The following is a 24,429-nucleotide window of genomic DNA, read 5'->3' on the forward strand; positions in this document are numbered from 1 at the left end:
AAAACGTTTCTTAAATTGGCTTTCAGTTGATAAAATTATATATTAGTCTCCCACACCTGTTTTTTTTCTGATATGTTTTTTCACTTCTGGACAACTTACCTGAACCTTGTTTTGTCCTGTGGAGTCGTGTTATCCACGTTGAGATTTGCATTATACAAATGAGTGAAATTTGTCTGAGGATGCAAACGCTTTCCTTTTTAGGCGAAAGCATCTATGTTGCCAGAACACATTGGACAGTCATGCTTTTATTGTTTCTGCTTACATGAGCATAGTGGCGCGTAAAATATGACAAATACTTTTGATAAATCCGGCAGAGAGTACACGATAGAAGTCATGCTTTCACTCTACATGACGGTTCATGACATAATACATACAACACTTATGTTTCATTTGTGTCCATGTTGATAAGTGAAATGGCTTCATGTTTCCTCTTTTTTCTTATTTTAAAAATGTGTACATATTTGTAACTTTTTTTTTTTCAATAAAAGTCTGTATGATCATTTATTTGAACATACAGATTATGCAAAAGTACATAGTTGTCTGTTCACTTGATTTTTTTTTATATTAGTTCTTTGATACACAGGGAGCTGTGATAGCAGCACTAGCAGTCCAGCAAAGGCAACACGGCACTTGAACTGGAGTCTACTCTTCAACTCTAACCAAACGTGATACAAGTCAAGCCTCCTCCACCTTGACTATATGGAGTTCAGATAGTTTGAGAATGAGACTGCAGTGGCGGCGGCCTGGAGTCAGCAGCTCTGCATGTGAAGCAGTGTTGCCCTCTGGTCTAGGGTCATTTAGCCCTCCAGCGAGTGCAAGCCTTGAGAAGCAAACATTCCTTGTATAAATTAGCCCTTTTGAATAAACACTGGACTTAAGGCAGCAAAGTTATGAGACTCTCTGGGAGCTGGGGGTCTACCTAAAACTGACCTTTAAGATCAGATCCGTGAGCTGACTGACTCCAGGTCAGGAAAAGTACAAAGCAAGATTACATTCAAAGGTTTCCAACCCTCTCTCTCCCAGCAGTGGTGAGACCCTTTAGTGGTTGCATTTCCGCCAGCTCAGTAGATAAATACATGAATAAATTTGTTTCCTGTATTTACAGAATCTCTAGCCCCTAACGCACATTTGTGTCAGTCACTTAAGCATAATTGAACAAGGCATGGACAGGTAGTCTCCCCACTAGTCCTTCCAGTTGGAGAATCGGTGGACAACGACAGCAAATTGCCCCTTTTAAAAATAAAGTCTTAAAAACTGAATAGGCCTGAGGTGTAGCTTCAGGAACTGATCCACTAGCTTCCTTGGAGTAAGACTCAAGTACACTGTAAATCCATGCAGGGCATCAGGTGAGAATTTTGCGTGAGTTAAAAGGCTAGACAGCTGGGAATCCTGGGTGTTCATTTTGGGAGACGGAGCAGAGGCCCGGGGTTGTCCTCTGCCTCCTCTCCAGTAGCTTAGTTGGGACTCTCAAAGTGGTTTCCGTTGGTGGGGGTCTCTTGTAGGGTTGTGTGAGGGATGTCTTCCTCTTTATGGGTTTCCACGGGTGGCTTGAAAAAGTCAGACACGAAGAATACCTGAAAGATACAGGGAATGGGACTTAATTATTTTTCTCTCGAGGGTGATGCTTTCCACTTTCTTGCAGAGGGAGACAAATATCCATACAACCTTTTAATGTTTGTTTAAATATACATTCCCGATATTTAACACTTTTTAATACCGTTGTGAATGCAATTTAAGATCTATTTAGCATCGATACTGGCAATAAAGATGTGCAAGGAAATGAAATTCCTGAACCACTTGCAAAAATTGTAAATGAATGAATTCACATTCAACACAAATTTTGTGGTTTTATGTTGGTTTTGTAGTTTTTTACAGCATGAAGAACACATTTTCCCCCAAAACACTTTATAAAAGTAACAATTACTTGATACTCATAACACTTTTTAGGACCTGTCATATTTAAGTAATTTTCAGATATTTTAAGGCCTAAAATTCTTATTGGATATTTTAGGTGCCAGCAGAAAACTCTTTATTCCTTAAAATGTAACATGATTGAGAGCCATCCCTTACCACTAGAAGCGCCACGAGGGCACCCTGCAGGAGTCCCGTCAGCACATCGCTCCAGTGATGTTTATAATCCGACACCCTTGACAAACCTGTGAACATCGTGGCAGCGATCAGGAAGAACTGAAGGGTGGGTCTCAGCAACCTCGCCCATTTAGCTTGGAGTCGAGCCTGCAGGTAGAGCTGGGAGAGAAGAGGAGCATGCTTATTAAAATGTAGAGCAGATTTCTTTAGATTCACAAAAAATAAATGACACTGTGGATGATTTTGAACAAAAACAGGGACATATTATGTTTTTTGAAGTGTTGTGGCCTTGTGGGTCTTTGTCGCAGGCAGTTTTCCTTGGCTGCACATGACTTATTTCCACTTCCTTTAACACAGCACCACAGAGATGTTATCGTGCAGGAAACAGTTATAAAAAAATTCCCTGAATTAAATAAACATCCCCTTTTGATGGTCACAGTTATCAGCCCTCTGTAGGCTACACCCTTGAGTTAAAAAAAAATTAAAAAGTGCACAAGAGTATTCTGCAGGCCACATTCCACTCCGTCAAACTGACTTTTAAATAATCAGTTTCACTGATAGCCTATGATTAAACTGTTTGTTGTCAGGAACAAAATCCATAATCTGATCATGACATGAAAATGACGCAGTTTGATCTGTCATACTGGGATCTATGGTCGACTTAAAGTTCCTTTGTGGCATACACTTCATTTTGTTTGTATTGATAACAAGGTGTTGTCTCGTCCTTCTGTCTCCATTAAGGACAAACAAGCTTATCCGCTTCAGCTGGATCCATGTTTCCCTCGTTGACACATTATGCCATTGAAAAAAAAAGAAAACCCCTCCAGGGTTTGAAGGTAAACGTCTCAATGTCGACTGCTGTTTCGCATATTTGAATTTTCACTTCATGTTGGTGCTAGGACTTTGTCCCTGTGTCTATATATAGGTCTGCTGGTGGTGATGGAATCAGCAGCCCCATAAAGTTTATCAGGGCTGGACAGTAAAATCAGCTCTGAACAAACACAACAGAGGGAGGGGGGCTCAAGGACTCAAGCCTCATAACAACTTTCATCTAGAAATGTTTTAAGGGTATAAAAAGAAATAGGCTACCAAAGCACTGCAGTTCCAAGAAGCATTTCTATATTTTGGAAATGCACTTATTCGCTGTCCTGGCAAAAGTTAGACGAAAAGATTGATACCAAATTTGTGTAGCCTGATATGTCTATCAAATAGGCCTACAAGGTTATTCCATTTGGAGCAAAAGTTTGACATTTTCCAATATAGCCTATAGTTAAATGTGCTTTTTGAGAGTGACAAGATGAGAAGATCGATCCCACTCTGATATCTGCCTTTTAAATGAAAGGCTACAGCCAAGAGAATGTTAGCTTAGCTTAGCTTAGAACAAAGTCTGGAAACATGGGTAAAGAGCTAGCCTGGTTCTGCCCAACACTTGCAACATCTACTTCTCTGCAAACTTCACTCATAAAGATGCTCAAGGCCTATCTTCTATAAAGTTGGCCTGTTTCCAGTCTTCCTGCTTATTTTAACTGGCTGTAACTATATACATTATACCAGACAGACATCCATGAACTTGGCATTAGGCTATGGGGAAGTCACTGCACTGCCAAGAAGCAGTCCAGAACATCACTCCCCGTAACACCCCAATCTTTACATTTGTGTACAGATTCACAAGCCAAGAAGCATATTTCCCCATATGTCAAACTATTCCTTGGACAGCCTCCCTTTGAACACAGACTTAACGGTAAATACTGAATGATATGATTGCAGATCAATGTGTAACTGGTTCGGATACTTACAGCCAAGAATAGCATGCAGTACATGGAGAAAGAGGAGTGACCAGAGTAGAACGACAGCCTGCAAAGGAAAGACAAAAGCATAGCTCATCAGTTTGCTATGTCCCTAATTTATTTGTAGCAAAACAAACAACATAGGAGACTATGAGACATCTTCAGCAGGGCAGTCCCAGCGCCAAAGTTCCTGAACCTTTTTAAAGTAGGCTAGGACTAGTAGGGTCTTTTTCGAGGGTAAATCAATTACCCAGGAACTAAATGTAGACCCTGGTTCCTGCGGTCGAAGGTTCCTCCAAAGGTTCCTAGTTCCTATGAAGTTTCCTGAGGTGGAAAAGGGGGCTTTTGTTGCATTTTGGAAAAGGGATGTTGATAGATGTGGTGGACAGCCTACCCGCCCCCCCCCTTTCCTTCCAGCCTTAGTTACTTCCCGTTTCTAATAACAGTTCTGTGTTTTTAATATCGTTGTCTGGACCACAACTGCAGCAACAGCTAAGAATACACACTGATTAATATGACAGTACACCTGTTCAATTTGGTTTGTTGCCGTTCCACTCTTGACACTATGACTTCAATCACAAATATGGACTGACGAAAAAGCTGTTCCATGGATTTTACCATGAGCCACTTCATAGATTCAAAGTTTTTATCATTGGTTTTGAGTTTTTTTCCGCTGTGCTAGCGCTGTAGTGTCCACATATCTTGTTTTGCTTTTTTAATTTGTTGAGTCCCATTGGTGGAGGTCACTCTTGGGCTGACTGAGATGAAAAGGCATGGCCACTATTTAAAAAAAAAATTAAGGTATAACCCTATATAACCCACAGACCTTGGTTAGAACACGCCACTGGCAAATACAACAATAATGCTGTAATCCACTGTGGCATCACACTAAACAGTTGGTCACACCCTGTGAGAGCATATGACTTTCAATTAATAGCACCCCTTGGGATGAAAGACATGTTTGTCTATTATTCCCCCGCTCCTGAGAGAAGCAATATATATTTTTTAGAGTGCATCTTTGACTTCGAAATGCAAACCAGCGCGCCCACACACAGCTCTGGCAGTAGGCATCTTCTCTCCAGGGGAAGTTAAACTAAGCCAGGGAGGAATCATATTACAGTAAGATGATCATGCCGCACCTATTGGCTCCATCAGAGCGACTACGACTAGAAGGCCACACATAGAAGCTGTCCGTACATTCATCTTGGATATCTGCCTTGCTAATAAATTTTTATCTTATTATGCTACATTAAAAACAATCATGACATACTTTGGAGTAGGGATGTGGCTCCAGGAAATATCAATGAACGTGCACCACGCCCGGCTAAATGTGCAGTAGCTAGCTCAGAGGGCTAAAGGGTGGGTGGTTGGGCAACTTTCCACTCAGCCCCCAGACCCAAAGACAGCAGCTGAGGTAAAACCTTAACTCTGACTTATCAGCAGAAAAACCCACTTTACCTTTAAGTGAACATACAATACAGTAGAAAGTTCCTCACAAGCCATCATAAACTCTGCCTAATACAATCGGCACAGCTGACGTCACTATTTTTTTTCTTTCAATAATTACTCGCTGGTCGTGCTGGTGGATATCCTCTCCTCCCTCTATACTTCCTTCTGCTCTGAGCTGATAAGGCCTGCAGGCGTCCATCAAAATAAGCTTTACATTCCGGATATTACTCAATCCTTGCATCTCGTTTCTTTCTTTACGTCATCAGTGTGCACTGCAGGTATTGACAACAGAACTTAATGTTGCGCAACTTTGCAGAGCGGCCCCCACCAACAACAGGATTGTCGGTGGGGTTTTTCGATGACATGTTTAACCTTTGCTCTTTGTACCGTGAGCAGCACGTTACAAAACAATGGAGAGCACACAGAAGTTTGAGGCTTTTCTGTCAGATTTCCCTAATCTGCTGAGCAAACAAAACCAGAGCCTGGAGTGCAAACATTTGAAATCATTAAGCAACTAATTCATTAGTCCGCCTAGGGCTGCAATTACTGACCATTACATCATGAATTAATCTGCTGAATATTTTATTGTTGGTCATTTTGTCTATAGAATATTTGAAAACAGTGACAAAGGCTGTTAGAATGACCCTTTGACTAAAGTGATCATTGTTGACAGCTTGCAACCAAACTATTCATTTTACTATCAAATATGACAATGCAAATCAGCTGTTCAATATTCATTTTTGATTAGTAAGGCACTTCAGCAATCAAAATAGTTTATAATACTGTCAATCAATTAATCATTGCAACAACAATAATCTATTAATTTCTGAAGTTGTAAGCTATACAGATGCCTACCTGCCCTCATTAACCATTCTGGTGTCTCCAGTGCAGGTGAAGTGTTCGATATAAGCCCCCGCTGAACAGTTGATGGCCGTCCAATCAGGTTTGCACACATCCAGGAAGTGCGGCCTGAGCCGGCCAATAGAGTACTTGGCTATGTCGGTCAGAGACTGGCTCATCGCGGCACCAAAAAGGAAGGTGCCCACGGCTTTGTAAACACATGCAAGGTAGCTTCCGAAAGAGGACTTGGATTTGAGGCGGGTTAGATAAACTGACAGGCACTCGCCAAAGATCATCTGTAGGGAAGAAAGGGGAAGGATACAGGGTGAGAGGTTTGTGCAGAAATCACAAGATGAAGTTGAGATTGATTGAAATCTACAACATCAGAACCAGCAATATTCCCTGAAACACTGGGTCTAAAATAACAAGTCAAGTAAAATAATGAATTTACTCCAACAGTGTTTAAAACAATATTTTGACCTTTTTGGGATATATTATGCACATTGTTGCCAAGAGCGACGAGAAGTCAACACTGCTCTCATGTCTTTACACTAAACAAAGCAGCACCAGCAGCCAGTTAGCTTAGCTTAGCATGCAGACTTAAAACCAGGGAAACAGGCCCACCAGCACCACTGTTGCTATGGATTTCAACAAGACATAACATGTTTGAGTTTTTACCTGTAGACATTCTGCTAGCTGTTTCCACCTGTTCCCAGTCTTTATGCTAAGCTAAGCTAAGCATCTCCTGGCTTCATATTTCACAGACAGATATTTGAGTGGTATTGATCTTCTCATCAAATGTTCGGCATGAAAGCAAATGAGTTTGTTTCCCGAAAATTTCAAATTATCCCTTTAATTACACTTTCCAGAACATTATAGAGGATGTTTTGAAATTGTACATATTTTTGAAAGTATCACAACCACAGGATGATGTCCACTCAAAAAAGAATACACATGTATATAAATGTGTCGGATGATCTAAAGGTCTAATTGAAAGGATCTCATGGTATTTGTGTGTGTGTGTTCATAATGTAAGTGATACGTCAGAGGCATGACTCATAAATTCTTCGGGAATGCTGTGGTTCAGGTGCACGTGCATGTGTTCATTCTTGCCACCTGCCCAGAGGCTCTAAACTAAAAAAGCTGTTGGCTCCAGTTGAAAGAACTGCTTTACCTTCTCCTGCTGCAGCTGAAGAAGGTATGTGTGTAAACTTAGACCGGTTGTCAGCTTTGTTTAAATTCTTCTTGAAGATAAAAAGGTTTTTGTTAAACTTTGCACGTTTAGACATTTGCACTGTTTATGTACTGAAATGACTGAGTCTCCCTTGTTGTTATCCCATTTTTCCTAATTCCAGTCAGCATCAACTGACCGAGGTCACCGCTGAGCTGCCTGTGAAGAGTTTCACATCTGCCATATTTAGTGTCTTTCAGCAAACTAATGCAGCAGCTGCAGACTTACTTAGGGGCTGAGTTTCAAAATAAATGCCGGCCTCAGGTCACCTTCTTTTTACTCTAACTTTAAAGCTATAGTGCGTAACTTCTGTTGCCCCCATTAGAAATTCCAACACAACTGTCGGCGCATCTACATGAGGTAAGACCTAGGTGATCAAGCGTGGATTTAATACTTTTTGCTATACGTCCAGAACAATTTCATGGGCGCTTCTTGGGATTTTACTGCGCTCCTGGGCCAGTGTCAGGGGGTGACACCAGTTTGTTAACGCTGCCATACTGAGAAATACAGAGAAAGCTTTTTGGAGCTGGTCAATTGTGGTGGCTTAATCAACTTTGTGTCTTATTTAAACATTAAGCACTATAGTTTTAAGCGACGAACATGTGGTTGGCAACTTGACTTTCAGTTAGTGTAAGGAGTGGCTCATTAAAGCAATCAAAAACAAACACCAAATTATTATTATTGCAGGACATCCAGCAGCAAACATGCATCGTAAAGAGAGAAGTTAAAAGGGTAAAGGTGGATTAAGGTGAGCAGGACACAGAGACGGTGAGAAAAGCACAGACGAGAGCTGTTAACAGAAGACCAAACAGGTGCACTTACAGTGAGTATTGTGACGGGTATCATTACACCTCCTAACAACTGATAGGTTATGGTGTCTTCTTTAAGGGGGTACTTGATTGAATCGTCATTACAGAAAAAACCTCGGCGGAAAGGACTGTGTCGCAGAGTGAGAATTGCAAATGGGAGTCCAACTGGCGGAAAAAGCAGTGAGAGAGAGAAAAAAAATACAGGTTACAAGAGCATGTCTACCCATCATGCAAGGAGGAGAAGCAGCCCTGTGAGAACATCTCATATCCTCTGAAGGGGGCGGCGATGGCATCCTCGCCAACTTTCAGGAACATGGGTGTGCAAACGTTAATGGTTAGTGTTGATAAAAGGAGTGGATGTGAACAGAGAAACGTCAGTCTGAATAGCACAACAATAACATCTATACCCAAGGATTGTTTTTTCTTCTTCATCGAATCTTTAAGTCAAACCAACACACATACAAAAACCTTCCTAAAACGGACTTCATTGCCACATATTTCCTTTAGCAGGGACTGAATGATGATGATGTGATTGATGACGTTAAGGAGAATAGGCAGAGATGCAAGTGAAGTGATAAACCCCCAAAACCACAAAGCAGTAACATAACACACACACACACCGGCAGCAGCAGCCCTTTCTTGCCTCCGTCGATCTCCAAAAAAACAATCCCCTCAGTTCCAGAAGAGCATTCCAGCTATTTTAGGGAGCACAGCGACTCAGCACGCAGGCTGCATGTCTGTTGCACTAATTAACAGCAGCTACAGATAGAAAATGCAAGGGAGAATCAGTTTTGCCTAATGAACGTCTAGCACTGAAGTGTTAGGGTTAGTATTCTTGCAAGTTATACAAGTGCATGTTGAGTCTCTACATTCTTCCTTGGATAATTTGTGGTTTGGGAATTTTTGCATGAAACTGAGATTGTCTACAGTATGATTAATGGGGTCTCATTTTTTTAAGCAGAAAGCTGAAAGAAATACGTTCAAGGGCAGTGTATTTTTTGTAAACCCAACAGGATGACACGTTTACTCCGGCTGCTTTGCTTTTGTATTGCCTGTTTTTAAGTGGACATCCTCCTGGGCCTCCAGCGACTGAGAGAGCTGACGTTGGCCAAAACAAACCTCACACTGAGACGAGAAACAGCAGCAGTGTACTGAATAAAACATTACATGCTTATCTGGTTTCAATAACAGGTAGCCGTGCCATTGCAGCAGCTCCCCAACCGTTTGAATTATGATCTGTATAATTAAACAGGACATTCTGGACACATCATAAATGAGGCTGTGGAAATACTTTGGTTTTGCCAGCTCTGTCAGTCCCATACAGTTCTCATGTCGTTTGACATGTCGTCGCAGGAAATACACAGGTGTAGCTGATAACAATTATAACGGCTGTTTTCCATCAAGGTGTGCCAGTGAACCGGGTTGCACGCATACCTGAGCGGAACACCTTGGCACACCTCGCAAAAAACCCAGAAGTTATAAGTTACACCTGCAGTTAACAGATTTTCCAGGAGACAGGTCAAGGGACTTAACTTCTACCTGTTACTTACACAGCTAATGGGCAGAGCGAAGCCCACAGTGTAGAGCACCGTGGAGGAGATGGTGCCGTGGTGGAAAGGGTACTTGATGCTTTCGTCGTTACAGAAAAAGCCCCTCTGATAGGGGCGGATCTTACCCAGGTTAAAGGCCGCCAGAGGCAGACCTCCTGTGGACGGAGAGATCAGGAGGAAGAAGAAGTCACATGGGGAAAGAGGGATAGTAGCAGAGGAAGAGAAGGATCCCAGGAAAAGTGCTTTTGAGGTCTTCAAATCTGTCATCTTTCACATCGAATTAAGAGATAGGAGGGAGCTACAAATTCCATCATTAAATCTTTGTGTCAGAAGTGAGGGACCCCAACTCTTTCTATTGGTTAAAGGAAGAGGCTGGCTTTATTCTATATTTTCCTTATCTTCATCAAATTCATTGACAATATATTAGTCTGCCTCAGCCCCAAGCCCATTCGTCCCTAAGATGTAAATATTCAAAAACACATGACAAAAATATAAGCTATGATAAAAAAGGGCTAAATCATTTCCTTAAACTGCTGGGAACACATAACAAAAAGGAGTGAATTGAAGCGACTCCACCACGTTCATTGTAATGGAGGAACATGATATCCATTGCAACAGTGTGGATCTGTGATGTGTTTTGAATAGAACTGGACAACAATGGAGGGCTGGGACATGATGTGTGTGACATTTGTTCACAGTAAGAAAAACACAAAATACTGCCAGTCATATCCTTAGACACTAAGCCTCAGAAAATGTGAGTTCAACGTTACGCATTACACACACAGTGAAGACATTTGACAGCAGTGACATCATCATGACACATATACAGATGATGTTATCTTTGGGCAGATTTTCAGCACGGGAGGATTGCTAAGCTTTTTTTTCTTCTTGTTGGAAGCACCGACTCACATTGGTTTGAAGGGAGATGTGGACACAGCTAAGCTACCTCCCTATAGATGAAATACCATGAAGATAACAGGTTATGCTAACAGGTTTTGACAGTCCACAGTGTGAGTGCAATGCTGCTGTCATTTCTCCAGGCTGTTTGGCCCGTTTAGCCCATTGTTTAGTGGGGGGAGAAGAAGCAGTTGGGGGTCCACTGAAGCAGAAAATGAGGGTCTATTATTGAGCTGTGGGGCACATTAAAAAGCCACATCACATGAACGTAGAACCTCAAAGTCCTATAAAGTGTGTTTGCATTCTGTCTGGATGTTTCTGTCTGGCAGTTGTCGAAACAGTCAGCTGTACTGTAAGCTGATGGGCCACAACAGCTGGAAATGCCAACTGCAGGACACACAAGTCACTTTCCAACTGCAGCAAGCAGCCCAGACACACTTTAAATTTAGGTCTCGTGTCTATAACTGTGCAATCAAGGGACACAAAGAAATAATTGTGGATATCTAGACATGAATACTTGCTGGTTATTTTACAATTCATCTTTTATCTAGACTCGAGGCAGCCTGCTAAGTAGTTTGCTTTTAAAAACTTTGATAAATCAGCTGTGTAAGACAGCCAGGACAAATATTCTCTCTCCATTATAGATTTTAGATCACTTATAAAGGCTCACTGTTATTAAGTATGTGTGTGTGTGTGTATGTATAGTACATGTTAAGACACAAAAAGCCGTGCGTTGCTAATGGAGACAGCCTGGGTCTGGATGCTTGGTTATGGTCCAACAGCGTTGTCTCATTAGCAGAATAATCAAGTTTGCTTTCAAACAGTACTCTGAGCGTGTACAGTCATAACCGCTGCCGCTCACTGCACACGTGTTCTGCTGCTTCAAGGCACTTACACAGTGATGCAACATAAAATAAGTCTGTAGATTTGGAGGTTTGGTAATATTTTAAAACCCCTCTCTCCACTCAAGAAAACAAACCATATTAGTATAGGCCTATTCTGGATTGTTCTATTAATGAGAACGTCTAAATGTCATTTTAAAGATTTTAGAAATAGGCAGAACCATAAACTGTAAAACAATCATTATTATCCCACTATTACGATGTTTTCGATGTTTTTAAATATAGTCTGGATCTGATATTTAAAACAAAAAGACTCCATTTTATGCCACAAACAAATCTACAATCTAATTGTATGGGACAAAGGGGGACTGTGCAAGGGAAGCTATAATTGAATAAGTCCTTGAACAAATCAATCATTTATAATCAGATTATAAAAGCACTAAAGCCTCAGAGACAACCACTGTGCCTACACTACACAATAGAAAACTGTGCAGGCCCTCTGTGTGCACTTTCACAATGTATATTCAAATATATAGAAGACTTGTAGACTAGGAGAGAAACATCATTCACCACACGTTCAAATCATTGGTTTAAGACCTGAAACTGGGTTTTTTAGATGTGACATTAAGACTTGAGAAGCGCTCTGACGTGCTGCGGTCCACAGATATGTTGATTTGAACACAGTTTCAGGAAAGAGTTGAATACCACCGACCTCCAAATAAATGATCTTTAGACATGAGGTTACACATGAACCAGCAAAGTGAGGTGAGCTGAGTCAGTGCTGGGAAGTGGGTCTAAAACATAGCGTGTAGGGTAGCATTGCCATGAGACAAAGTTACCCAGCAAAACCTTGAATTGATTAGATTAGTAGAAATGTTAAGGCAAATGAAATGTAACTAGGCTATTTGACAGCCTAAATTAACACAAATAACTTCAAACTTAGGAAACATAGGCCAATAACAATTTGTGATATGAATTAGACTTGCTATAGTTCATCTAAAGATGTATTACATATTTTTCAAGGAACATGCCATTCTTCATTTTAATTGTATTAGAAAAACCAAATTAATCCAGATATCGCAATAATATACACATATCATTTGATTGGTGGTAGGCTACCGTTAGAAGTTAAAATAATAGTGTCTCAGTAGGCTACATCTACTGGCCATTCACCACTCCCTGGCTTCACGTGATGCATGGCATGCTGTTGAATATCCGAAAACAGAAGGATTGTATCAGATCAACAAATATGTCTGTCTACATCCACATCCCCAGCAAAACAGCCCTCATTAAAAAGTCATTGAAATATAAGCCTACATACCCAGGATGAGACAGGCTATGTCCAACAGGACAAAGGGGATTCCTCTCGCCTCGAACATGTTTCCTCTGGTGTGTCTGTGTCTCGAGTCCCTGGCTTTGTGGTGCGTCCTCTGCTATAAACACCGGGGGGATGCTCCTCCTTAGGACGTCGCTGCTGCTGTAGCACACTACTACTGCGGTCTGTTTCCGATTGAGCGCGTGAGGTCAGGAAATAGCCTAGTATTAAAGCAAACGGGCTAAAATGAATGAATAAATAAAGACAACAAAACGAAGAGCCCTGCTAAGGTGCGCACAGGACCGGGGAAAGAAACGCGCACATCAAGAGGAGAAATACCGCGTCTCCCCGTTTCTACAGCTGATGGTGTAGTTGTTGTTGTTTTTGGGTGGAGGTGGACTGCAGCAGCGCCGATAGCCTCGCGGGTCTGACTGTGTCATGTTGGGTTTAAAGAGGTTGTATAAATCAGATGCTCCCTTTCACGTTCATTAGCACGGACACCTGCCCGGAGTCGGTGCGGTAACAGGCAGTGTGCAGCACGAGCCGTCAGTCGGACCCGGAAAGCTGCAGCAGCAGTGACCCCAGCGTCTGGCTGGGCCTGGATGACTGGTGCATTCACGTGCTAGCGGAAATATCGGACAGTACTCCGTTACTCCGTTAGGGATTCGTGCCTTTACAAAACCTCGAAAGAAAAGTCAAATGTTACAGGATAAACAGGCTACCGTCCTGTCTGTTGGATAACTCCAGGAAGTTACTGATATTATATTATATTATATTATATTATATTATATTATATTATATTATATTATATTACATTACATTACATTACATTACATTACATTACATTATATTATATTATATTATATTATATTATATTATATTATATTATATTATATTATATTATATTATATTATATTATATTATATCTTGTTTGTTTAAAATACAAAAAACTCCATCCAACAATAGCCTATACAACATACAAGAGACAAAACATCTAAACCAAGAATAAAGAATACCTGCTGTAGCCTACAGTAGAATAGTGTTACTGAAACGTAGCCCTAGGTAAGATCCCTTTTAACCTGTAACACTTTTTTTCTTATTCATTTCGCTTTCAAATGTTTTATCATATTTTACATTCGCCTTTCTTTATTCTTAATCTTGATGTATTTCATGCCCCTTTAAAGCACTTTGAATTGCCTTGAGTCTGAATTGTGCTATAGAAATAAACTTGCCGTGCCTTGTGGTATTAACAGATGTATTTAAATATGTTATATCAACAATTGTAACTGTAAACTATAGACTATAGTGGCATATGTGCTAATCAGTGATTTTGTGGGACAGTGGTTCCTCTCTGTTTCCTATCACTGTGCTAAGCTGAGCTAACTAACTCACAGCAAATAAGCCAAAAAGTGAACAAACAATTTAAAACTTTTTTTAAAGGTATTTAGTGACCTCAGAAGACTTCTGTCTGTTGCACAATTGACATTGTTATTAGCTCACTGTTTCCATCTAGTGCTCTGGTGGTTAAGTTACAATTACAGAATACTAAAATTATTCTGGAAACAAAAATAATAGCATGATGACGAGCTAAATCATTGTTCCAATTCTTTTTTGATCTATCCGAAGATGTGTTTCTTAATTTGAAATAAAACAAAATATAATTGTCCAAAACACTGACCTGCATTGACAAGAGGATTGATTGCAGCGAGCAAACCCTGATTGAATGTTCATGTACACATGTCCTTTAACAGGTGCAGCCACACTTAAGGAGAGTGAGCTCAATCCAACACAGTGCTGATTAAAATGTTTAGTTTATTTGTCTGACATGATCTTCTATGCACTTCATGTGATTCTGTTTTATTGACAAAAAGAGGCTTTTTGTATGGATTGGACGCCCAAAGTATTCAGACAATTGCTCAAATAACTAAGTGTCATTAAGTAAGACAACATTTTTAACAAATATTTGGGATCATTTTACACCTTATGGTATATATGTATTTATTTGAATAAGAATTTAGTTCAAAATATTTGATTTTATTATTCAATACTGACTGTAATAAACAAGCAATAATTTTAATATTATCTTTAATAGCTGTCTTTCATTACAGCTTAAAGCTGGATTGGACATGCTAAATACAGCAGACAACATAAGCAAACACATCGCAATAAACTAATACACAATGCACAAATATGTTTTATTCAACTGATTTACATGAAGTGAAAAAATAACTTTAATTGGGTATATAATTACAAGGAATGTTTCAATGGCAAACAATAAAAACACGATTTAGAAAGTGCCTTTTTTCACATCTTCGGTCGTCCACCAAAAAACAACAGCTCGTTTTGCCTCAAGGAATGAAGAAGTGCTGAGATCAATATAGAAGGGAGAATATATTAAAACAAATGTAAAAAACCCTATAACATTTACAGTTTATGTGACAGCTCAGTAACACATAATGTCACATTTTCTCTGTGTATATTTATAACACAAGAGTCACAAAAACATTTAGATAAATTCTGACTTCAGTTAAGTCATCGTCAATGTCGGGTCAGTTACAATATTACTGTGAGTCAATAACTCATTCCTCTATTTATCAATATTTTTTTTAATGAGTTATGAGACAGAAAACACAAATTAACCAACATAATGTTTTGTCTTAAATTAAACATTGAAAAAAGAAGCTTATCTTTTGTTACATTTTGGGCATCACTACTTTATCTTTTAAAAACGAATTTAACTGAGGAATACAAAGGCAAAGTGCAGTTGCATGCAATTCAGGACCTATAACAATCTAAATTGCAGTGTTTTGTACTTTGGCTGTGTACTTTGCTATAGACACATAAGTAACTATGCAGCTTAAGTACAAAGGGCACATCAATTGAAATATGTGTTTGTTGCATGTGTTGTATGGGTTCAATTCTTTCAGTTGTCCATCCAGCATTTAAACTTAACTCTTTTTTCTTCTTGTAACTGCACTCTGACTTTGTAAAGTGTTCTTTGACTGGTAAGCATCTTTATCACGTCCTTATCATAATACTGTCCAGGCAACAACTGCATCAGGAATCATAATCCTTATAAAATGTGGAATTTACAAAAATAATAATAACAAACTTAAATAAAGGAATGAAAATTACTTATCAATAATTTATAAGAAAAAAATAAGTTTTACAAGGCTTTTCCAGGCTTTAAGTCCTTCATTGTTTATACAAGTTGTTCACTCTTAGTCCACTAGGTGGCCCTATTTCCCTACATATAAAAACCTGTAGGCCGGTTCACTTTTCTCCTGCCATGCTGAGGAGAAAGTGTTTGGGTTTCATTCACAGAAGGCACACGGGTCATAGCACACGCTTAAGTTCTGTGTCTTTGTCTGTAAAGTTACAAATGGACGTTTAAGTACAAATGGGCATTTCAGACGGGAGATCCGTTGATTGATATCCAACAAAAAGTCCACTCCTGTCCGAGAGGAAATACTCAAGCAGTTCAATCATGTTTAAATCATCATGTTTTCTTCTCAACAAAGTGCTCTTAGTCCTTGAGCAAATTAAAATGCCTTCACATTTGTCATTCAAAGAATAGTTTGACATTAATAGGAACTATTTTCAAAAACACAAAATGTCCCAAAATGTTGAACTATTCCTTTAAAAATCTTTGCTTCAATCAGCTGATTTACAGTCACTGTCTTGATCAGCATCCGACCAGTCTTCAAGTCTTCTTAGGGTTTGAGTTCTGCTGCTGCTTCTGTTTGCGCAGGTGAGCCTCGATCTCGTGCCTGAAGAACAGCATGCCCAGCTGGCCGTGCGAGGCCTCGTTCATGGCCTTGGACTGCATGCACATGCGGTACTGGTCCGGAGGGAGCTCGTCAGCGCACTGTTTCTCATGCCACAGGTGGAACAGGCCCCGGGAAGGCGCTCGCACCACTAGCAGGTTGCTGTGGAGATACTTTCTGTACAGGTGGACATCTTCACCACCCCAGCCTTTGATGTCGATGTCAAAACCCCCTGAAGATAAATAGATAGATTAGATAGATGGATAGATAGATAGATAGATAGATAGATAGATAGATAGATAGATAGATAGATAGATAGATAGATAGATAGATAGATAGATAGATAGATAGATAGATAGATAGATAGATAGATAGATAGATAGATAGATAGATAGATAGATAGATAGATAGATAGATAGATAGATAGATAGATAGATAGATAGATAGATAGATAGATAGATAGATAGATAGATAGATACTTTATTGATCCCAAAGGAAAGTCAGACATCCAGTAGCAAACATACGTAATTACAAAAAACAGACAACAAAAAAACTAAATTAAAAAATAATAGAATTTTAATTGATAATAAAAAATAAAATAAAAAAACAAGACAGCGGACGGGAAACTCAGTGTTATATAAAACTTCATAGAATGTGGTGTTATGTAATGTTTTAAAACCTTTTGATATGCAAACATTTCGAAGCAATTACCTCTCAAAGGAAGGCTGACTATGAATCCTGATTAGAGTCTTCAGTATGTAAACATATTCAGTTTTCTTGAGAGGGGCGCTCATTTTGGACCGACTACTTCCAAACAGTTGATGACCAGACCAGGCATGTTTAAACCTGCCTCTTTAAACGTCTAAACTACTCATGTCATGTATGCTTTTTGTTTACACATTGAGTCTCTCTGCATTTTTATTTGGATTATTTAGTTTGTCTGTGTCTGCCTCCCTCCTGCCCAAGGGCTAAACAGAACAGAGATAAGACAGGAATTTAAACCCAACAGATGAAACGCTGATTTGTTTGTGTGTGTGTGTGTGTGTGTGTGTGTGTGTGTGTGTGTGTGTGTGTGTGTGTGTGTGTGTGCATGGCCTGAATAACATATTGTTTTGTAATGTTTCTGAAGAGTTGGATGAGAAAATTGGATGAGAAAAAATGGATATGTCTGTGTGGTGAATATGAAGCTGCAGACAGAAAACCTGTTGGCTTAGCTTAGCATAACAACTGAAGGTGGGAGGAACAGCTCACCTGGCTCTGTATAAAGTTATCACATAACCCCGGTAAAAGTGTACATTTAACATATATAAACAAACGATATATAAACAAGTCTTCTCAATTATATTCCTAAAGAGCGTTTTCTGATCTGACGTGACACCAGCATTTGGTAGGGAAAGTGGTTTAGGGTGGAAGAAGTAAATACTTTTGTAATGTGAGTGAATCTTCGTTGTCATGTTCAAAAAGAAACAGAGTAGGCGTATGGACAGCAATCTCCTGTATGTGTTGAGGTGATACTGTATATCTAAGACTTTCAGTTTGAAATTTTGTTATAGCTCTTTGGGGCTTTGTCACCTCACATTGAACAGATGTTGTTGGGTTAGAATGCTGTTTTTCTTCACACAAAGTGTTAATAAGCAAGCAGTAGAGGTGTTGGTATGTGTTTGTTTTTTAATCAATTTTTTGGGCCGAGTCAAGCTAGCTGTTTCCCACTGCTTCCAGTCTTTGTGTTACAGTAAGCTAAGCTGCACCAGGCTGCAGCTCCATATTTACTGTACAGACATTAGAGTGGTATCGATCAACTCTTTTATTGTTTATTTTTTTATTCATTCATTCATTCATGTCGATACCATTTAGCTGTTACCAACGCAACAGCTACTCTTGCTAAGGTCGATGGAAATTAGTTTAATAAAACGATTTAATGAGACGCTTGAATCAAAGTCATTTTACACATCACCTATTTCCATACACAAATACACGTATTTGCATAAAAGTGAATAAGTGTTTCTACCAAAATATAAATCCATTTTCCTTTCTCTGAACTTTGCTTAACAATTTGGCATTTCATTGAAAGCAGCTGCATACCTTTGTGTGTGTCTGGGCCCTAAACAATAAAACCAAATTCGTAGCATTTAATTTATTTCACTTTGGAGGGGAAACTAGATTGACGTGAATCCGTCTTGGGAGCCAGTATTCCTCATCTAATATACTGATGGAAAGGACGTGGGGATATGAAATATGCTAATATGATGCTTCTGCTGCTGCTGCTCAGAGCTGTTTTGTGCAGAGTAATATCGTAAAAACTCCCCCCAGTTAGGGAAAAGTAATGTAGTATTGAACCATTTGCATTATGATGTTTTTCATATCCATTAAGCTGAGGCACCATTACCATAGCAGTGTGCATAAACCAGGGAGCCATCCCAGGAAGCTTGTGTTTACCCTGGGTTAGGTAACACAACTACTCAGATAATCAACCAACCCCCATGCGGAGCTGTTTATAAATTGCTGCATTGCTAAGATGTTGTGACGGGAATGGCTGCAGTAATATTTACCTATGTTGATGAAGTCGGACCTGTATTGGCAGGTCATGCCGAAACCGAAATCCCTCCAGAACCCTGTGTCTTTCTTGATCACCTACGGGAAAGGGAAAGAACCACAAGTTCTCAGATAGAGTTTAACGAGCAGAGAAACACATCAGCTCAACACATGCTGGGAGCCGCTTTAAGAGGCGCACGCTGCTGTGGAGTTGTACACAGACCAGCTGGAGACGGGGAAATATTTCTTAAAACCTCACAGCAATGCAGCGCGGACCCGAGTCTGATATGTATACCACAAGTGGCTCTCAGAGTGAATGAAAAAGGGGAAAAAGGGAAGAAAATGTAATGGATTGGTGTGTGTTACCAGCTGTTGCTCCACAGGCGGGATGTGTTCAGCGCTTCCGTAGATCAGAGCGGGGTTGTACTGGCTGAATAACACCGGGTAGAAGACCTTTTTACCTGAGAAAAGAACGAGACAATGGCGTCAGACAACTAGGCAGTGATTTGATGGGAATTAGTGTTTTTAATAGGTTTCACCTCTTAAATGACCTACTCTTATACATTTAAGGCATTTTGACTTGTCATGGGCGACTAATAAATTGAGCAGTTGCAATAATAGTTCAAGACATCTCACAGAAATCATCATGCTGTCTGATTATCTTTTGAATGATGTGATTCCCATTACAGATATCCACAGAGCATTTTTGACAAGATATCTGTAATTACATTTTTTTCACTTTTCAAAGTGAATGTGAGTGTTTTGGAGCATTAAAACTACGACGAGTCAAAACCTCAAATTGTAGATATCTTCAGTGTAGTTTTGAACAGTCATCATTTCAATTGGAGATACCTTTAATTTAGAAAAAGTTTTTTTAAAGATATCTTAATTGAAAAGCTAAAATATTAATCAAAATTCAATTGTAGATATCTGAAACCGGAGACAAGTCAAAACTACATCGGAAATACTTTGAATTGAAGATATGACACTTTAAGTCACAATTCACTTAAAAATATCTACAAATGAGTATTGGGTTGTTTGGGGGAACTGATTTGACCTGATTAAAACCTACAAATGCATAATGTATTATTAATCCAAGATATCTGCAATCTGTCTTGTAAGAAAGACACCTCTAATGTTATCCCTGTCCGTTTTTTCATATGTTAAAGGGGCTCAGGCCGTAGTGTGTGTGTGTGTGTGTCTCACCGGGCTGCGTGTTGAGTCTGCAGGTGTTGAGGAAGTCTGCGTTGAAGTAGATGTCCACGTCGCAGAAGAAGAGCAGCACGTTTCCACCCTTCCAGGCTCGGGCCCCGACATCTAGACCCCGGCCCCGAGAAAACTCCTCGTCCAGCTGCATTAGAGTGTAGTTCTTAAAATTAGCTTCCCTGCAGAGGCACAGAGTGACAGAGAGCCAGACGCAATTTAACGGAGGATTATAAAGATATTTTTCACTTTAGATACTGTCAAAATCCTGTTAAAATATCTATATTTTATCAGTTGATATGGCGCTCAAAAATTGTGCCCTATTCCCAAGTAAATTTGTGTTTTATCAAATTACCGTAAGCACGGCACACATGGGGCCGTAAAGTTTTTCTTAATAGGACTCCTGGTTCGTTTGGAGAAGCTGCCATATGCGCTGTATCTAATTGGCACTGAAACACAGCAGAGTGGTGGGAGCCTGAGGGTCAAATAGGGCCACAGTTTAAGTTTCCCCTGGCTTTACACGTGGGTCTATCTCGCCCTTGTAAACCTAAATGTTCTGCCTTTCATGCCTCAATTATTTTCCACCCATTGATCAAAACATCTTCTCAATCTTCTTCCAAACGGTAATCCCTCTTTTCTCTAATTGACACCAAACATTAATTGCACGGGACGACATAGCTTCCTCCATCACTGGCCTGAAGTTTCTCAAGGAGGTGATGACAGGAAAAGTATACAGCTGGATCCACATGTAGACAGCTGTAAACGGCTTTGGTTCCCTTAACCGTAATAATTCTCGCTATTAGTGACTAATCCATTACTCATGCGTGCACAGACGCAGACATGCTCACATCGGCCTCACATGGAAGACACAAAGGGAAAAACTGTCTCTAGGATTATATGACCTCTTCCTTTATCAATGTGATGCTGGCTGACATATGAAACAGTACAGAGAGAGAGAGAGAGAGAGGGAGGGAGAGGGAGAGAGAGAGAGAAGGAGAGACATGACACAGAGAGAGAGAGAGCAGGTAGACACATACATACACAGCTTTGTTAGAGGAAACCACATCACCAGAGGAAACACGGTCAGTTTGTTATTGCCAGAGGCAGCTTGAATCATCATGCTTCCCACATTTCCATTAAACTGTTAACTGTGTGTGTGTGTGTGTGTGTGTGTTTGTGTGTGTTTGTGTGTGTGTGTGTGAGAGGGAGGGAGAGTGAGTGAGTGAGAGTGAGAGAGAGAGAATGTGTGTGATCTCTGTGACTAGAGTATTCCAGCGTATTTATTCATGTGTATAACTTTGTAAAAGCCTCTGTCTCGCCCCCATCCTTTCAGCCTATCCCATAAATAAGACCAAATCAAACCATTTAATCCATGGTCTGAGCAGCATAAACACTAGACACAACTTATGTGCTTATTCCTTAAGATGTCCTTGTGCACCTGTCCGCACACTGTCAGTCGATATACGTATCTGACGACAGAAATCCAGGCTCCACGTTAAGTCTACACTTCATGAATCCAAACAGAGTCGACCTGTTTCACAGTTTAAACAGACTGACCCAGCCGGCCGCTGGCACTAAACTGTCTACAGATGGCAGATGAGGCAGAGCACAATAGCTTTGATTGTCTCAAAACAGAAGCCGTCAATTCAGTCTCCGCTCTAAAGGGCCGGGAAGCTCATCTGTCAGACACAGAGAGAAAACTAAGGGCAGTTTAAGTGACTGTAAAAGCAAATATAAACCTTTATATCTTGCAAATTAACATAAATAAAGGTGATGAAATAAAGATTTTTTAACACATAAGGCTAATACTTGTGTGTTTAATCGCTACAAAAATCAAAATGTAAAAATTCAAATCACAAAAATCAAAAAAAATATATATATATAACATTTATTTGTGATAACTTTTCCTCACAATTTTTAGCCTTTTATCCTATAAGCTAAGCTAATGTAACAAGCAACTGGCTGTAGCTTCATATTTAGCTACAATCATGAGAGTGGTATCGACTTAGCAAGTAAACAAACAAGAGTTATTCCTTTAAAACCAATATCACAAGCCTTTCAGTAGGGGCATTCTCATATAGCCATATTGTACGTCTGGGCATTAAACAGTTTGGATTCCGCCGAAGATTTTAATGTATTTCACTTGGGAGGGAAATACAAACGGAGGGAAATCTGTTTTTGTGAGCCAGTATTCCTCACCTAATATACACATAGAGAGGATATGGGGCTATGAGATATGCTGATATGATGCTGCTGCTGTTTAAATAGACGGGAAGCTAAAGGGAAGCAGCTAGCCTGGGTGTTTCCACAGGCAAATAAATCCACCTACCGGCTATATTTGCTTTTACATTTTGGTTTTTGAAACAGATTAAACCAACAAGATACTATATAACGTGTTAATCTGTCAGCACTAAAGGTGCACTGCTTACTGGAGGAGGATTGTGTGTTACCTTTGGACCGCCTCAGGTTTTCCCTGCCTGTTTCCGGTCTCCATTCTAATAAGTTGGCCATTTGAGTTCCCTGCAAGGATTTTTAAATTTTCAGCTGTGTCTATTCACATTTTGAGTTATAAATAATTAATTAGTAGTTTTATGGTGGTGATATTTTCCTGATTACATAGGCCTATGTTATGTATAGCGAAATGTAATTGTCTCTAGTCCGTTTCCAGGGATTCTCTATTTCCAAGTCGATTAAATATTAATCCACCCTTTGTGTGTGTGTGCTGGCCTGAGCACATTAGCTGTTTACCCATTTTCTAAGTCCTTAAAAGCCCCAAAATACGAACACAGGCTCTTCTGTTGTGTGTAGAGTGGAAAAGTCTTCTTAAATCCGGCGTTGCCCTTGTTTTTCTAAATCACTTTTTTTTTTGTATTCTGCTCTTTTCCTTCCTTCTTACCCACAGACGTCATCACCCCATTATTATGGTCTCAAAATAACCAATTTGTTTACTCTGTGTGTGTGCCGATGTTTGGTACCTATTACGGGGCTAAACTGTTGAAATTGTGTCAGAGTTAGAAGGCCGTAAAGAGCTGTCATGTTGCGTCCCAGCAGCAGGCTTGATCCTGTTAGTTCTGCTCAGGACAGGGAGGGGAGAGCAGATTTTCTCAGTGTCTCATTTCTTTTCTCTGTGATTCTGTGCCTCTGCGGACACATTTCTGCCTATTTGCTCGGGTGTTGTTATAGCTCGAGGACTGACTGCAGATATGGTGCAAAAGTCTGGACCGTAAGCTCCAATATGTGGCCATATCCAGGCTTCTTTCCAGTTTGAAAACGGTTCTGAGATATACCAGTCATGCAATGATGAATATTGCATTTTGAGCCATGCTACTGGCAATGCTCTAAGGGTTTGAATGTTGCACGGTTTGTTGACCCACCACTCTGTATCACAACAGCTATTAAATGCATTGCCAAGACATTTTGTAAAAACATTCATGCACCCCCAGAGGATGAATCTGATGAAGCTGTCTTTTCTGACATCTTTACCACAGAGTTGGCCTGTGGTTATGAGGGAAATGTCTGTACAACATTTTCATGCCCCAATCATGATGAATTTTACTCACTTCATTAACCTTTAACCTATCCTCGAGCACCATGTTCTATTGTTCCAATACTGTAACTGGTAAACTAAGAACATTCCCATTAGGTCTGGGTATTGGCAAGGACTTCACTATACGATACGTATCACTAAACAATGGGCCACGATACATTGCGATACAATGTGTATTGCGATATATTGCAATATTTACGTTTGTATTTGGAAGGGGTCACTCCAATTTTTTTCATCTATGTTGGCCATGCTGCTTCCAGTTCACAACCCATTTAATACGAAACAATTGTTTTTTTTGGGCTGGAAAATTATACAGATATCATGGAAATAAATATCACAATATATGGCCTAATATATTGCCTAATCAAAAGCAGCCCTAATTCCCATTGGTCATTGAATTTTAAGCTAGCCAACAGACGTTGGCATGCTAATATACTAAACTAAGATCATGAAGCATTAGCTCAGATGTTAGCATCGCTATGAAGAGGTTGTTAGCATTCAGATGATAGCATTTAGCTCAAGACTAACTTCCTAACCCACCAATGCATTTATTTTCTCCTGAAATCCCACAA

At 39.9% G+C, this 24,429-nt stretch overlaps 2 protein-coding genes across 3 annotated transcripts in view; both read right to left on the reverse strand.

Moving 5' to 3' along the window:
- Positions 1 to 1,433: 1,433 nt before the first annotated feature.
- plpp1a (phospholipid phosphatase 1a) lies at positions 1,434 to 13,350 on the reverse strand. Of its 2 annotated transcripts, none has more exons than XM_080046853.1 (6): positions 12,815 to 13,350; positions 8,218 to 8,369; positions 6,180 to 6,460; positions 3,885 to 3,942; positions 2,071 to 2,247; positions 1,434 to 1,574 (listed from the first exon to the last, which is right to left on the reverse strand). In XM_080046853.1, the coding sequence occupies exons 1-6, from the start codon at positions 12,870 to 12,872 to the stop codon at positions 1,455 to 1,457; spliced, it is 846 nt and encodes a 281-aa protein (XP_079902979.1). In that variant the 5' UTR covers positions 12,873 to 13,350; the 3' UTR covers positions 1,434 to 1,454. The 2 variants fall into 2 exon arrangements, with proteins under 2 accessions (XP_079902979.1, XP_079902978.1); XM_080046852.1 differs by lacking the exon at positions 8,218 to 8,369 and adding an exon at positions 9,755 to 9,909.
- Positions 13,351 to 14,899: 1,549 nt separating this feature from the next.
- The window catches only part of csgalnact1a (chondroitin sulfate N-acetylgalactosaminyltransferase 1a), a 32,124-nt gene continuing 22,594 nt past the window's right edge, over positions 14,900 to 24,429 (reverse strand). The window contains exons 5-8 of the mRNA XM_080046159.1: positions 20,314 to 20,492; positions 19,474 to 19,568; positions 19,125 to 19,206; positions 14,900 to 16,807 (exon numbers count right to left, since the gene is read on the reverse strand). Coding sequence (XP_079902285.1) covers positions 16,512 to 16,807; positions 19,125 to 19,206; positions 19,474 to 19,568; positions 20,314 to 20,492 — 652 coding nt within the window. The 3' untranslated portion in view covers positions 14,900 to 16,511. The remainder of the gene's footprint in view (positions 16,808 to 19,124; positions 19,207 to 19,473; positions 19,569 to 20,313; positions 20,493 to 24,429) is intronic.

Source organism: Ammodytes marinus, assembly GCF_949987685.1.
Source record: "Ammodytes marinus genome assembly, chromosome: 18".
Classification (NCBI taxonomy): domain Eukaryota; kingdom Metazoa; phylum Chordata; class Actinopteri; order Uranoscopiformes; family Ammodytidae; genus Ammodytes; species Ammodytes marinus.

What these genes read in the sequence shown, in the direction of transcription:
- plpp1a (XM_080046852.1), bottom strand. Translation starts at nt 12,872, where the DNA reads ATGTTCGAGGCGAGAGGAATCCCCTTTGTCCTGTTGGACATAGCCTGT. An exon ending in CATAGCCTGTCTCATCCTGG is followed by an intron (nt 9,910 to 12,814) that starts GTATGTAGGCTT and finishes CTCCGTCCACAG; the next exon opens with GAGGTCTGCCTCTGGCGGCC. An exon ending in AGAATGGTTAATGAGGGCAG is followed by an intron (nt 3,943 to 6,179) that starts GTAGGCATCTGT and finishes TTTCCTTTGCAG; the next exon opens with GCTGTCGTTCTACTCTGGTC.